The sequence below is a fragment of the Arvicanthis niloticus genome, chromosome 1, assembly GCF_011762505.2.
Source record: "Arvicanthis niloticus isolate mArvNil1 chromosome 1, mArvNil1.pat.X, whole genome shotgun sequence".
Lineage (NCBI taxonomy): Eukaryota > Metazoa > Chordata > Mammalia > Rodentia > Muridae > Arvicanthis > Arvicanthis niloticus.
The window spans coordinates 28,058,162-28,073,219 of record NC_047658.1 but is presented as its reverse complement, the minus strand read 5'-3'; the positions used below and the strand labels follow the sequence as shown (position 1 = coordinate 28,073,219).

Below are 15,058 nucleotides of genomic sequence, written 5' to 3'. Positions count from 1 at the left end.
CTTCTACTATGTGGTATCCAGTGATCAAAATCAGGTCATTGGGTGTGGCAGCAATTGCCTTTACCAGCTGAGTCTTTCGCTTGCCCCATTCCTAAATTTTGAGGTTGCTTCTGTAAGTAAACCTGCCAAACAGGCTCAGTGGCTTTCTGAGCCAGCAAGGTCAACTTCTGAGGTCTTGCTTGGATCAAGCCTCTGGAGGGAGAAGCCTCCACTCCAACTTCTCTAGTCAGAGCTCAATAAGAAACTTCCTACACCTACTAGCTCTTAGAGTTGCCTTGGCCAAGTCTTGGAGGAAAGGCAACTTACCGCTGGGGACAATAGAGGAGTTCACCCATGCAAGGAAACCAGCTGTTGACAGGAATCATAATGGTAAAGTGTATGAGGCATTACCATGCCTTGAATTTGGTTTGTCCGTAAGGGCTCATGTGTTAGAAGCTGAGTTTTCAATGGGAAATGTTAGAAGTGAAAGGAATTGAGAGGCAAAGCTTGGTGGAAGGCTCTAAGGTCATTGTTGTGTCTGCAGAAGAGATTATGGTAGATAGGTCCTGACTTTCAAGACGTCAATCAATCCTTCCTTGGCTCTCACCTTGAGATGTAATCTTCCTTATACATACATGCCATTGTGATACTGCCATGAAGTCATCACCAGAGCTAAGCACAGTAAAATTATCTCCTACCCCCTATCATCCTTCCCACTGTCTTTTGAGAAAGGATCTGCTGTGTGTTCCTTCTGGGTTGGTCAGTCATGACTATTACTATCTTAATTCAGGGAGGTTTGTTCTTGTACAGGAGACCCTCAAGAGATCCATCCTACTAACTTTCCCTCCTGGGGAAAGAGGGAAGGTGCAAGTTGTATGTGGCTCTCAGGACTCTCAAGGGACCCACGGGTCTCACAGGAATCACAGTGCTGACGGAGCTCATGGAGTTCACAAGCGCCACAATATTCTCAGAAATCACTCGCTGTTCTGAGATTGTAATAATCCATGTAAGAAAGATATAGACAACAATGCTGGTTAAAAGGATAGTTGTCCTTTATTGGCCAGTGACCAAAAGCATACTCATACCTCAGTTTCTTGATGCCAAAACTCAGGGGTACAGCGTTTTTAAAGACAAAATGTACAAAGAACATAATTTATATCAAAATTAGATGAGGATCAGAGTAAACCTCGAAACATTCATTTCTGGCAGTTATTATTTCAAACATAACATGACATTTATTTTTGACTTATACCATCTTTAATTTATGTTGTTTGCATAAACATTACTTACTTTGGTTAATACCCCTGGGCCATAGTCAAGGTCATGGAAATCTCAAATGTGTTACCAAGGTATATATGACTGTTGTGGAGGTAGAAAGCTGAGAATTGTCTAAGCAAACACAAAATGGAGTCAGGATAAGATGGTGTTACCTTAATCGCTTCAATATATGAGATGAACAATTATCAGGAGGGAACTGTTCAGTAGTGTAGCTGTCTAAAACTTATTCAGGAGATGCTTCAGTCCCCAAATCAATCCTCACTTGTTAAGAATGGACCTTTTGTTTGAAATCCTGGACAATCATTAAAGACACTATATGGAAGGTTGTAAGATACAGAAAAATCAGGCTGGGACTGAGCTAGAATTTCCCTATTGGCTGACATTTGTAGCTCCAAAAGGTGCCATGCAGGCTACAGGAGAATGGTCACCAATGGTCCAGCTTGGCTATGGACCCTTGTATATAACACTGCTGGCATGTCTTGCAAGATCTCCTGCTGCTGCAATTTAGAACAACTGTTACTTTCCAACTGTATTTAAGTGTTAGCTCCAGAGGAAGGACTTCTGTTTGGCACCATAAATCTGAGGTAGGGAAACCAATACCCTGTAAGGTGGCTACAGCTATTGTTTTGTTAAATTGGTATGTTTATATCAAATTATTTTCTAAGCATTTGTGTTTGTGTCCATAGATGACTCAGCTGTCAGCTGTAGTGGAAGGTAACACCTTACGGTAACTCGTGGCAGTTACTTCATATGCTCCTATGAAGTCAAAATGCTAAGAATATCTTAGCTGTAGTCTGCACTGTTGCTGTAGCATATCAGCCTAATATCCGACCATAAATGGAAGAAAACAATCTGATCACCTCATTCCCAACAAGACTCACCTACAGAAGACAGGGTAGAAATAATGTAAGAGCTGGAGGAAGATGGTGTGCAATATATGTCTTTTTCAGGTTGAACACAACCATTGCCCTCAATCCTAAAATGAAGACTATTAATATCCACTCACAAAAAGCTGGAGAGGGCTCAGGAGGCTCACAGTGCTGGCAAGATCCTCATGCAGTCTCCGTCTTCTATGAGGTTATAGAAGTCAACCGTTGACAGGGAAGAGGGACTTTTCAATAATGTGGCTGCCTTTAAGTTGCCCAGGTGTGATGGCTATTCTTGGTTGTCATTTTGACACATCTAGGAAGTGGAACCCTTGATGAGGAACTGTCTCCATCAGACTAACCTATGGGCATGTCTGTGGGGCATTTTCTGGATCGCTAATTGATGCAAGACAGCCCAGTGTACTACAAGCCAGTATCACCCCTAAGCAGGGGAAAAGCAGCTGAATGTGAGCCTGAAAGCAGGCCTCAGCTTCCCTAATGATACATTTGTAAAATGAGGTAAGTAAGACCTTTCCTCCCGAACTTGTTTCTGTTATCAAGGCAACAGAAAAGATAACTAGAATGCCAGGAGACTCACACAGTGCGACCCGTGCTGCTACAGGGGTGCTCTTCCGTGTTGTGGTTGGCCGTGAAGCCCAGGGAGACTTTCCAGTGGTGTAGCTGTCTTTTGAGCCAGACATGCATGTTCCTGTCACTCCCGTAAACTCTACAGTTTACCAATCTGGACTGAACAGAAGTCTTTCTTTGGTGTCTACCTGAGGTGAATAGAATTTTTTTTAACATTTCCCCCAGGAAGTCATGAAAGGTAGTCAAGCTGAATCCTTCTGCCTCAGGCTCCCAAGTGCTAGCCTTCTTCATGAAATTAGTCAGCTTCAGGTATTTTGTTACAATTAACAGAAAATAAGATTATTCTGTAGTACCACACTGCTTGTAAATTCAAGCAGATTGCAGGTTTTTGTGTATTCTAAATGCACAATCTACTACTGTTTTTATTAGTAGTTAAACAACCATGATGTGTCAAACCAACTAATGTGCAATTGAAAACACTGGTAAAACTTCACAACACACATTATCAAGTGTGACTAAAAGGCTACACTCCCAAATGGCCTGTCTTCTCTACAGTAGGTTTTTTGGCACAGATTTTGATATTTTGACTTCATATTAAGTTGCATGAGGTTAAAAAGTTAAAGGGTTAGTTGTCCTGTACCCTCTTGGACCAAAATGAAGCAGCTATGACTAAGAATCAAAGACAACTCAGTCTTAGTTTACAATTAATTTTTGCAAAAATTGCCTTCCAACATGAACTACAAAGTTTGGACTCTATCTGATACTAGATCTCAAGATCTAGCATACCAGGTCAGTTCTTCTATGCTGTTCTCTATTCTTCCATTTGCAGAGAACTTACCACGCACAGCAAACCCTACCCAGTGGCCAATAGGACCAAGGGTGTGCCTGACCCAGACCAGTGGGAACAAGCATTGGAAATGAGCATGAGGGCATTTTTACAGAGTTAGAGGAGGAGCTCTGAGGGTCCCTGGGCCTCCTTGGGTCCTGAGAGCAGCTATCTTAATAACTGTTCCAGTGCTTTGTTACTGAGTTTGGTTTGGTTGTGACAGATCCACATGTGCTAGTCTAATTGGTTAAGAAAGCTCAGCCTACAATTTTGTGACACATGTTTTATTTATAGGAATTAAAATTTTGGCATATACATGACACAGACATTAAATACACTTTCCATGATAGAAATTATGATATTGTCCACTAAAATGCCTCAATTCCAATCACATAATACATATGCTAAAATGGTGTACCCGGGGAGAAGAGGCCTGAATGGCATTTTTGTTTCCTGTTCTAAATAACTTCTAAATGCATTGAAGAAATAATAATTTAATGTTCAAAAAGCTTTTAATAAACAAATTCAGAGTAAAATTAGTTGAAATATTTATAATATGATTTCATCATTACACAGTATTTTCAATATACAATCAAGATGACACTGCAAAGGAAAAAGAAGGAATCTATTGCACCCACAAGTAGAAAGGCTTTATTTTAGTGATGCTGTTCTGTGTCCATATAAACATTTACACTGTAGTAAACACTGGGTCCTATAGGTAATGCAGCATTATGGGGAAGAAGTACCCCATGAGTTCCTCATGCACAGGCTCATCTTGCCATTGTCCTACCACACAGTACTCTCAGCCAGCCAGTCTCTCTCTCTACCACACACTTCAAAGAGTGATATTCTTCATCAAGTGCACTCGACATTTACAATTTACACAGCAGGACGATTCCTGCTTGTTCAGCCATATCTCTTCCTGATGGGGTTTCCGTCTTAGTGTCCTGTCAAGTAGTCTTGTGTAGAGTCTGAAGCAAAAGAGTCTGCGTCCTCATTATCTGAGTCCTCACTGCTGTCATCGGCAGCTGGCTCTCCAGTGAGAGCTATGCGAGCATAGTCATCTGTGTCTATGGACTTGCAAAAGTGGATAGCATACTTCAGCTTTTCCTCAAGCACCTGCTTGCAGGAATACCTGGGCAACTTCAACAGAAAGAAGCATGTGTAGGATTCTGGAAGGAAGTGATCAGGAGGGTTGTATTTATCCAAGACCTGTTGGTAGAGAATATTAATAAGAGATTGTGGTGAAGAAAAGTAAAACTTCATTTATTTTACTGTGTTCACATCATTATTACAGAAACTATATATTGGGCTAGAAATAAAAACATTAAGAAAATGTAGAATCGAACCAATTTTAGATATATAAAAAAGTAACTCATCCCTAGGTTCAGCAATAAGAGAAGCAAAACAATTTTACTGTGACCCCTTATCATCACCAAGGAGTCCCATGAAGGTGGCCAATGGAACAGCCTGGTCCACTGTCTCCTACTGGTGTAGGTAAAACCCCACCACCTAGCTGACACCAGTCTATGAATGGGGCATTAGACTGGGGTCCACCAATTGACCACCACAGGATATTCTTTCTAAAAGCATCAAACCCATTTTTGGCACCTACAGATCAAGATACTAGAAAGCAACAAAACCGAATCTTAATTGTTGTTTTAGAAAAACTGCTTGCTATCAAAGATGTTCCTGGAAGATGGATATTTTGATAATCTGGTACAAATGTGTCTCCAAGGCTATTGCTACCATGGTCTCAGGACTAAGAAGACTGTTAGGTTTGGTTTTCCCTCCTCAGTGATCTTAAAAGGTAAACTGCACTTGTTTAAATCACCAGACCATTGAGTTCTAAGACAAAACAAACTTGCTCTCAAATGTATGACAATCTCATTTTTCTCTGCTAGCATAATATTTAGTGACCTGACCCAACCAGAAAATCAAACAAATGCTTTATGAAGTATGTGTATTCAAAATCTATATGAGGGTATTAACAATAGTATGTACTGGCTATGGCATAGATACACTATGCAAAAATAGGTTATAGTGTTCAAAACCTTAAATTGTAAAATTCAAAGACTTCAAATTACAGAAGTTAGGTATTTCCCATTTTCATTGTACAGAATCTGTTTTCTCACTGCTCTAAAGCAGAATACACACAAGTCACTACTGCTGTCAATACAGAGCTCTGGGATCCTGGTGAGGAGCCTACCTGGATGACAAAGTCTCTGCCCCGGAAGTCAGCAATGGTCCTAGGCAACCTTGTCCGGCCCCACACAAAGCGAAGAAAGAGGGAGCGTTCCGTGTTAGAGAAAGATTCCATCACCTCCCAGAACCACTGGACCAAGGATGCAGAAGGTTCAATCCCTTTATACGTTGCCACTGACTTTAAAAGATGCAGTGGGATGTCTGGACTCCCACATACCTAGGAAAAACATCCTATTAGAGCAGGCTTATGCTTCCATCTTTTTTTTCAACATGAATCTAATCCTCTTTCTCTCTAATAAGGTTCCTATACTCTTCTCAGGAGGCCATGTGTGCCATCCTGAACTTCAGCATCTAGTGGGAAAGCTATGTTGTCATTCATTCACTGTCACAGTCAAGCCTCAGCTTTCCAAATGGAAGGTTTTACGTAAAAGATCCAATGGGAGAGCTAGTATACCAAGACAGCTCTAGGTAGCACAAAGCAGTCACATACCATTGTCTCCAGTTCATATCCAGTGAAAAGAGAGAGAAGGGGTACAGGCACCACTCGAGCCATCCCTTCCCGGACAGCAGCCACTTGCTCATCAAATTCATGGAGTCTTAGAAAAAACAGAAACAGAAAATAATCTTCCTTACACCTGTACCTACATTTACTGGGCACTTTGTCCTGCTGATACCAAGCTTTACACACAAGTACTGCTACCACACACACCATAGGATAGGACTGAGAGGCTGGCTCTGGGCAATGCTCTTCATACACACTACTGGGAGTTTGTATAGGATGGTGCACAGGACATAACCTCAATGATTAACTACAGCCACACACACTTTAAGCACTGTCATTTGTCAGTGCTGGGTATGATAGTGCCAAAGCTCACAGAAGCTATAATGGCCCCAACTATATCCCTTTCTGAGGAGCTGACAAAGGAAGTATAGAGGGTCACTAAGGCCTGATATCCCTGTGGGGATTGTCCCGCAAAAGAGAACATTATATTTACCTCACTATTTTACTGAAATCTAGAAATTTCAGGTGGGAATAAGTACTCTGAACACAAGTCACCAAATAAAATTCATAACAAGGACTAGCAATAGTTGAAGAAAATGAGTATATTTTAATATATCTAAAAGACATAAATAGCCAAGAAACTATAATCTGCTGCTTTTGTTATTTACTAAGTCAAAGCAATAAAGAGACAAAAGATCACAAACCTGTAGTTTATTGCCAGCCGGACATACTCTGCACGGTTGTCCAGGGTGATGTGTGTATGCTTGGAGCTTAGCTGGATGTCCTGGCCACTGGCACTTGGCACGGTGAAGGGCAGGCTCATAGCCTCAAACTCCTCTGAAGTGGCTTCATTGTCACGAATGTACATAAGCCCAGGAATAAAATCTTTATCAACCTGTCAAAGAGTATACATGCTAAGCCTGGGTTGTACATGCTAAGCCTGGGTTGTTCCCTATCACAGAGCCCAGTCCAAGGCAAGCACTGCCAGCCATATCTAACTTAATCTGAAGAAGAAGGAAAAAAAGACTTCTGCAAGGAAGCACTTCACCCAAAGAACTAAATAAAGATCCAGAAAGTTCTTTAATGTACTGCTTTATTGCTGAGGAAATAACTAAATGGTGGATAACCAATACTCCCCCCTAAACCCTAAAGGGCATAAAGAGCAAGGTGGCTCAGGGATACCAGACTATGTCTGTCCTATCAGTCCCCTTCCTGGGAACCTGAGGTGTAGCCCAGCTCTGCACATGACAGTGATTTCCCTTGTCTATCAGGCTACATCAGTTGCTAAGCAACACAAAGTATATTATACCAACTCTCTCAGGTCCATACTTTTCTCTACTCTAGGAAGTGGTCAGAGGACAGTTGCTTTCATATAACCATGAGTGTTATCTCAGGTACCCAGAAAAGCCCAAGCCCCTTAACAAGACCCACAGCCCAGATAAATTACCTCACTCAGGTCTGCAATGGTAAGGCTCATCCCAGCCAGCTGCTTCCATACAGGCTCAGCAAGATTCAAACTCAGCGGACTCCCAGTTCGGATGGCAATGCCCAGTAACACGCCTGATTATTCAAACCAGAAGGTCAGAATGTACTTGGAATGGATGAGAAGTTGCTTCTTGCTTGTTCAAACATGCTTTGTAGTATCAGCTCTGCACTGAAACCACGGAGCCTTCTAAACCAGAACCATCCAAACTGAGAGCTAGCCCCATCTTGAACCAGCAGGTCCTACTCAAAACTTACTTCCTTTTCCTCCTATGACACAAGTCACTAACTCTTCTTATTCTTTTCATACACAGGATTAAAGGAACTCTTGTCCCTTTGATGGCAAAGCAAAGAGATGGGTTCCTCCAAGAAGGTGAATGTTCTGTTAACAGGTAGCGGTAGGGTGAGAGAGCACTCTCCGCAGACCCAGACAAAGAGTGACAGGCTCACAGCCAACGCCATCTCTCTCTGTGCACTCCTGAGTTTCAGATATATGTAGTGGGAAAATTTCCCCGAAAGTTGGGAAGAGCTAAGGTGGGAGGAGTAAGGAGAGGAAGAGAAGGAGGAAAAGGAGGTGCAGAGGTAGGCAGAGTTGGAGGTGCCCATGGATGACCACACATGTACCGAGAGCAGTCCTGGGTAACAACTTATATCTAGGTTAGTTAATTGCTTAACACCTCTAATTATGTGAGCATCTTGTTAACTGAGCATTATCAAACATATAAAGCCTTTGATTAATCATAAACATTAGAGTCTCATTTTCTACCGGGTATCGACCGCATGGATGGCGGGATGGTCTGGGCTCAGCCCAACCTTGTGGAGAAAGCGTGGAAGACTGGCAGAGCCATCTCCCACACTGGTGTCTCATGGGTGGCAGGGTCAGTGTCTCTGGCCGCCTCAGGGTGGCCTGAGCCGAGTGGCACTGGCACCTCTACTGCTCATGGCCTCAGGTGTAGCCTAGTCAGGAACATGGCAGCCCCATATCACAAGACAGATCATTTGCTGCCATTTTAAATATCTCCTGAAACAGATACGTTTAGAACACAAACACTACTTCAGATCCTCTGCATGTCAAAGCAAGCATATAGCATTGAACACACATCACACCCTGCCTAACTATAAATCCCTATAGCTGTACAAAGAATGGTCATAACTTTTGCTAGCTCACCACTATCAAGTCCTAAACACTAAGTACAAATGTTTTCTCCTCCATAATGTTGGTAAACGCATAAAAATCACTGCACATCACTTTCATCGCCAATGTCTCAAAAGCTAAACATATGTACTCATAATACCCACTGTTGCTCTGAGATAGACAAGAGATGCTACACTAATTTAATGGTGGTACAGGCCCTCCACAGCAGTATGACACACAACTGAGGCCCACCTAGGAATCGGAACATGCTGCAGTGCACGGGTGCCCGGGTGGCAGGGTTCAATAGGTAACAGTCTCTGTTGGCACCAGACTCATCCCTGCCATTGGGAGTCACAATCAGAAGGGGAGTGAGTCCGTTTTGTAGCTCCTCACAAATCTCTGCTATAGACTCACTGTAGCCACCGCCACAGTCGTCCACAGATTCACCTGCAAGGAAAGAAGAATCAGCAACACATAGGCCACCCAACACCACCAAACAGCGCCAGCAAGGTGGCTACTCTCATCCTCTGCACGCGGTACTCAAGTACTACTCAGCTTGCTATCCCTCAGGCTCCCTCTCCCCAGCAAATAAGTTCTATAGATATGCACAGAAAATCTCACCAACAAACTTGACTTTCCAGACTCGGTGAGGAAGAAGAAGGCTGTCAGGACTGAAGGAACTCATCTTAGCACACATCTGCCCAAAGACAGACTTGGTGCCATCAGGGCCAGCTAATCCACCTTTACTCCTGGAGCGTTTAACCTAGAGAGGAAATGAACGAAAAGCATAAGACACTGAAGCAGCAGAAAACGCATAGCCTGGAAGCAGCTGTAGAGAAGCCTGTATATAAGTCCTCAAAACTCCTTCTCTTTACTCCACACTCAGACCCTCTCTGCAGCTGGCACTGGCCTGCCCTAACACCCCACACACACTTTGGTTCCTTCTAAGTTAACACCTGGAAGACTTCTGCATTAAGCAGGTGTCATAAGGAGGGGCAGTTACCTTACTACCTCTAGTAAACAAAAACAAATCCCTGGACATAGAAACATTTTTATAGACACTGATTTTTCAGAATTTCTGCATACCAAACAGCACCATTTTCATAACAATAAAAATCCCACCACGGAGCTCAAGGTCCCACCCCTCCCTGACAGTCTATTGATAGATAATAGTTATAGGAACAGAGGGTACCACTCTCTTCAATAGAAGAGCCACTGATAACTAATAAGTTGACCTATGATTCAGTAAATAACCCCCATCTGTGCTAATGCAAAAATTAAAAAAAAAAATAAATTCAGTAGTTCACACAAGTATCAAAGGCAGGAAAGTAGGAAAGTCAGGGGAACTTGTAGGAAAGAACCAGGTTTCAGCAGCGGGGAGTGGGGAAGTGCGGGGTGGGACATAAGAGAAAGTAATGGGTGGTGGTAGGGGTTTGACTAAAATTCATTATACAAAACAAAAGAAAACCCTCCCCAGGAAAATGAGCTGTGTGTATGAATCTCTCGAGTGCCTTCCAGTGGGCAGTATTAAGCCTTCCTGAGTCTCATGAAACTAGTGCCGACCACCGCCACCATAAATGCCAACCCCATGGCAGTATGGCCAGTCTGACTCAGTGCTGTCACCATGAATTCACCTTAGACTTCATAAGAGTCTGACTTCGGTGAAAAACAATTCTATTACAGTGTTTGTGAAGAGCGTTCTACCCTTAGAGTATAACTGCACTAACTGTAGGCTCCTGTGCCCAAAGACTACGGATGATGAGGCACCCTAGATGTCAGTCTACACTGCACACTGTTCTGAGGATGTTTGTGTGCTTTTTTTTTTTTTTTTTTTTTAATCTGTCACTTTTTTTTTCTACGCATATTGACCATTTTAAACACAAAAGTAGGGACATAACGATCAGCAGAAAACAAGTATTATTGAAAATCTCCAAGGAAAAAAGACAGCAAGCAGCAGCAATCCCAGTGTAGGACTTTAGGCTCTAAGCAGTCAGGGCCTTACTGATACCTCCAGCCATGGACATCCCAGTGAGACTCCTAGCTCCAAGGAGCCTGTAGGTCTGCCTAAGACAGGAACCTGACCCAGGATACAATTTTCCTTGTCTTGCAAACTTTAGAATGCTCGTCATCCAAGGTGGGGAAATAACAGCTTTTTTATGGAATGAATTAAACAGCCCATTTATTTGTGAAACTAGTGGACCAAACTACAGCTAGCACTAGATACCGTGACGCTCATCACTAGAGACACCAGTTCCACCAATGTGGTCACATGTGTTGTTCAACAAAGGACAAGAGTTTGATTTCTTAATCCAAAATGCCCCCAAGTACAATTCAGAAAAAAATTCTCGTCATGTAATCACCATCAGGATAAAAATCATGTGTTAATACAAAGGTTCAGTAACAAAGAATTTGTTCTTCATGTCTCTCTGTTTCTGATCTGAGAGGCGAGGCTAATTTCATTTGCGTATTAAATGTCAAATGCCATGCACTATCACAATCACTGACTGGAATTCCTCTGGGTTTTTAATTAAAAATTTCAAAGTATAAGTTTATGTGTACTTCGAAGCAGTGTTAATTCAGAAATGACCTAATTTTCCCTTTTTTTTCATGAGACAATGTTAGCAAGACTGACTTATTAAACTGGAAAACTCTCAGAGTCAGGAGGTTACAAGGCTCAAAGGAATGTGAACTGTTCCACCCAAAAAAAAAAAAAAAAAAAAAAAAAAAAAAAAAACCCTAGCAATTTGCAAGAGTGACTTAGCTTTGTGTATAACAAATATACAAAGGCCACATAGAAGAGTGGCCTTATTACCTTGTGAGGAAAATATAGCTGCTTCTTACTCTACCTTTTAAAAACTTCTCTTTGTCTGTGCTTTTGGGGTATGCCAAGGAAATCTTTTTTATTTTCATACAAATGGCCCCTAAAACCTCTGCATCCCAGAGTACTACATACAGAAAACCTGCTCCATAAGCCCATGAGTACTGCCATCCCTCAAGACTACAGGGACATCACTTATACCATGAAAGTATCACTTGTACACCTGTCAGATGGGGAGAGAGCTACCTGGATACGGTTCAGCTCCACCACAGGCCCATGCTGGCGATCTCGCACCATAGTTGCTTGCACTACCTTTCTGAAAGCTGCTTCCTAAAACAAGAAAAAAACAGTTTAGAGTCTGAAATAGAAATCATCGTGTCTGAGAACCATGCCACTGTTTTATATCCTCTATTTCTAAAAGTCAGATTTCCTTGAGAACAGAAAATGGCTCCTTTTCTGTTCTATGACAAAGGTTAAGTAGCTTAGCAAGTGATGTAGAGAACTGGCGAGCTTACAAGCATGACTGACAGCTGAGCAAAGAAGCAAGTCCCTCAGGAAGAGCAGATCAGAGGGATGAGGCCTGGCAAACACCTACTCCAACTACTCAGGTCTAAAAGACTGAGGATTTCTTGCCAAACTACAAGTTCAACAGCAACAGGGTAGGATGTTCAAACTCTTAACTGCACCGCAGAGCAGCTGTTGAGTCAAGGATCTTATGGATCAAGCCAGACCCAGGGTAGGGAATACACTGTAAACATACACTAAAAGACACCAGGGTGAAGACAGCAAGGACAGTGTTGGTATGACAGTAAGAATATGGGCATCATCCAGAAGGAACACTTGAGGGGCATTCAAAGGAAACAGTGGTCTCAGGCCTCTTTGCTCAGGGGGCACCAGTGCCCTCTTTTCAGAGCTAAGGAGGAAGGAGACCTGCAGAAGCACAAAGGCCTCCTATAGATCCTAAGCCCCTCTCCCAGATCTGACTCTAGAGAATGCAAAACCCAGACAGCAGAAGTGGGACTTAAATTAAGCAACCCCAGGAAGCACTAACTTTGAAGGAGATTAAAGTTTTACTGGTAGAAAACTATGTACCATTATTGCCCATGCACGGTCTCAGCTCTACTTGCCTTCCTGCATGTTCCACTCCTCTCTCAGAGCACTTCTCTACTCTGAATCCCTGGTTGCCCAGCTCCCCTCTAGTGATAACTGTTGCAATGGCTTTGTTTTGTTTTGTTTTTAAGAAAAAGTCTTATAACTCCAGTTATGCAGCCTACTCTAGCTATGAACTCATTATGTAACCTAGGGTGGTCTCATACTCACAATTCTCCTGCCTCCACCTTCCAAATCCACACCAACTTCTCACTGCTACTCTGGATCAGGGCCACTTAAGACTACCTTTGCACTGTCTTATCTAACTCCCATCCAGAGACTGTCAATCAGAGGCTGCTCAGCTCAGGGTCCTTCACACACCCAGTACCAGGCTGCCCTCTCCTGGTACTGCTTCAGTGCAGACACTCCAACATCACTGTCCACGCTGCCCCAGGATTAATTTACCGGAAGCCCATCCCAGAGGTTCTTGCCTGCAGGAGGTGACTCATACTACCTCACGCAGGACGTGACCAGTCTTATGTTCTTCCCTCTCTACAAGTAGAGATGTTTTTCCTCTTTGTTGCCTACTGTCCTCTATTCTTTCAAGGGTAAGACAAAGTGAAGATGACAGACAGAATTAACTTTGCCATTTTTTAACTACTGGAAAAACAGTTGAAATTGGGTTTCTTCTTACATCTAATATCAGAGAGAACATCTTTTTTTTTTTTTTTTTTTTTTTTTTTTGGTTTTTCGAGACAGGGTTTCTCTGTGTAGCCCTGGCTATCCTGGAACTCACTCTGTAGACCAGGCTGGCCTCAAACTCAGAAATCTGCCTGCCTCTGCCTCCCAAGTGCTGGAATTAAAGGCGTGCACCACCACTGCCCGGTGAGAACATCTTTTAGATACTATCTTTATTGCTCAGTAGCACACAATGGACATAAAATACACACAGCCCTCCTATTCAGTACAACAAAACCTATCCTAAAAGAGAATAACTGTTTGGGACATCACTGTAAAACTACTAAATTTTATCAATAAGAATAGACTATACTCCTTGATATCAACATATATCAAAGAATTGCAGACCTTCTAGGTGGAGAGATCCTTAACTCACCTTCTGTGTTCCTATACCTGCTATATAATGCTGAATCCCCTCTAAGATCATGTTAAGCTTCCCACCAGAAATTCAACATCTTTTACTTTCCCTACAAGGAAGCTCTGGTTAATAAAAAAGTCAATGGGTCAAAACACATCCCATGCCAAAATTCCTGACTCTGTCTACTTCCTGTTCCTGTTAAATCCTCTCTCAGCAAGATATCTCCACCTATACAACCTGGCACAGAGCTTCTCTCTAAGCTCCCAACCCTCTGCTGAACATATATAGGAGAAGCAATTACCTAAGACCTTTTCCCTCCTGTGTCAGTGGAACTGACCAAAAACCTTCAAGGCCAGGCAGGCAGAGAAAACCATGTGCACGAGGCTTGGCTTCATAGCTATTTTTTTATGAACATGTTCTAGTACTTAGAAATAGCTGGCATGTAGCAGACACTCAAAGACCACCTGCTGAATTAAAAGTCTGTATCTTCAGTCCCAGAATATGGATTTTTGTTGAGTAAAAGTTTACTGACCACCACAGTTAGCCTATCCTACAGACTGCTACAAAATACCTTTCCCTGAGATATTAAGATCCCTCGGAGTGTGTCAAACCCAACCGACGGCCCAAGTCCAGTTTCATCAAGAGAGCCCTCTAGGTCAAACATGGGGATGCAGGGACAAAAGAGCTCTGAGATATGATGCAGCAGCAGCAGTCGGTTCCGTAGAGCAATGATGGGGATCTCTTGTAAATGGTTGTACTCCATGGGTACCTGAAACACCAAAGTTTCACTGAATCCACTGAGTGGCAAAGCACAGAAAGCCAAAAAACCAGCATTAGGATTTCTCAGAGTAATCTGTAAAACTCATCATGTTCTTTCTGACTAGTCTGATCATTTAAGATAAATAAGCATTGAAGAATGTTACAAACATTAGTTTACAGAAATAAGTTTACCAAGAAATATGTAGGCTACATATACAATCAATTATTTTATATAGTTACAAAATGTAAAGAAGGCAACACATTGTTGGACAAATGATGTTGGTTGGTATGAGTATTAAGTCTATTTTTCTCTACCTTTTTTCCCCCTTTCCTGGGGATTAAACCCAGGACCTCATGTATGCCAAGCAGGTAAGCATTCTATCATTGAGTTATGCTCTCAGCTCAATATTACAGTTCTTAATAGCACTATTTTAT

General features: G+C 42.3%; 1 protein-coding gene across 2 annotated transcripts in view; it reads right to left on the bottom strand.

Annotated features, from left to right (window-relative positions):
- Positions 1-3,805: 3,805 nt before the first annotated feature.
- Herc2 (HECT and RLD domain containing E3 ubiquitin protein ligase 2) overlaps positions 3,806-15,058 on the bottom strand; it is a 174,946-nt gene continuing 163,693 nt past the window's right edge. For both annotated transcript variants that reach the window (XM_034490041.2, XM_076935171.1), the window contains 9 exons: positions 14,436-14,633; positions 11,926-12,009; positions 9,483-9,624; positions 9,114-9,308; positions 7,692-7,804; positions 6,949-7,139; positions 6,233-6,338; positions 5,747-5,959; positions 3,806-4,749 (listed from right to left, as the gene is read on the bottom strand). In XM_034490041.2, the coding sequence (XP_034345932.1) occupies positions 4,477-4,749; positions 5,747-5,959; positions 6,233-6,338; positions 6,949-7,139; positions 7,692-7,804; positions 9,114-9,308; positions 9,483-9,624; positions 11,926-12,009; positions 14,436-14,633 (1,515 nt within the window). In that variant the 3' untranslated portion in view covers positions 3,806-4,476. The remainder of the gene's footprint in view (positions 4,750-5,746; positions 5,960-6,232; positions 6,339-6,948; positions 7,140-7,691; positions 7,805-9,113; positions 9,309-9,482; positions 9,625-11,925; positions 12,010-14,435; positions 14,634-15,058) is intronic.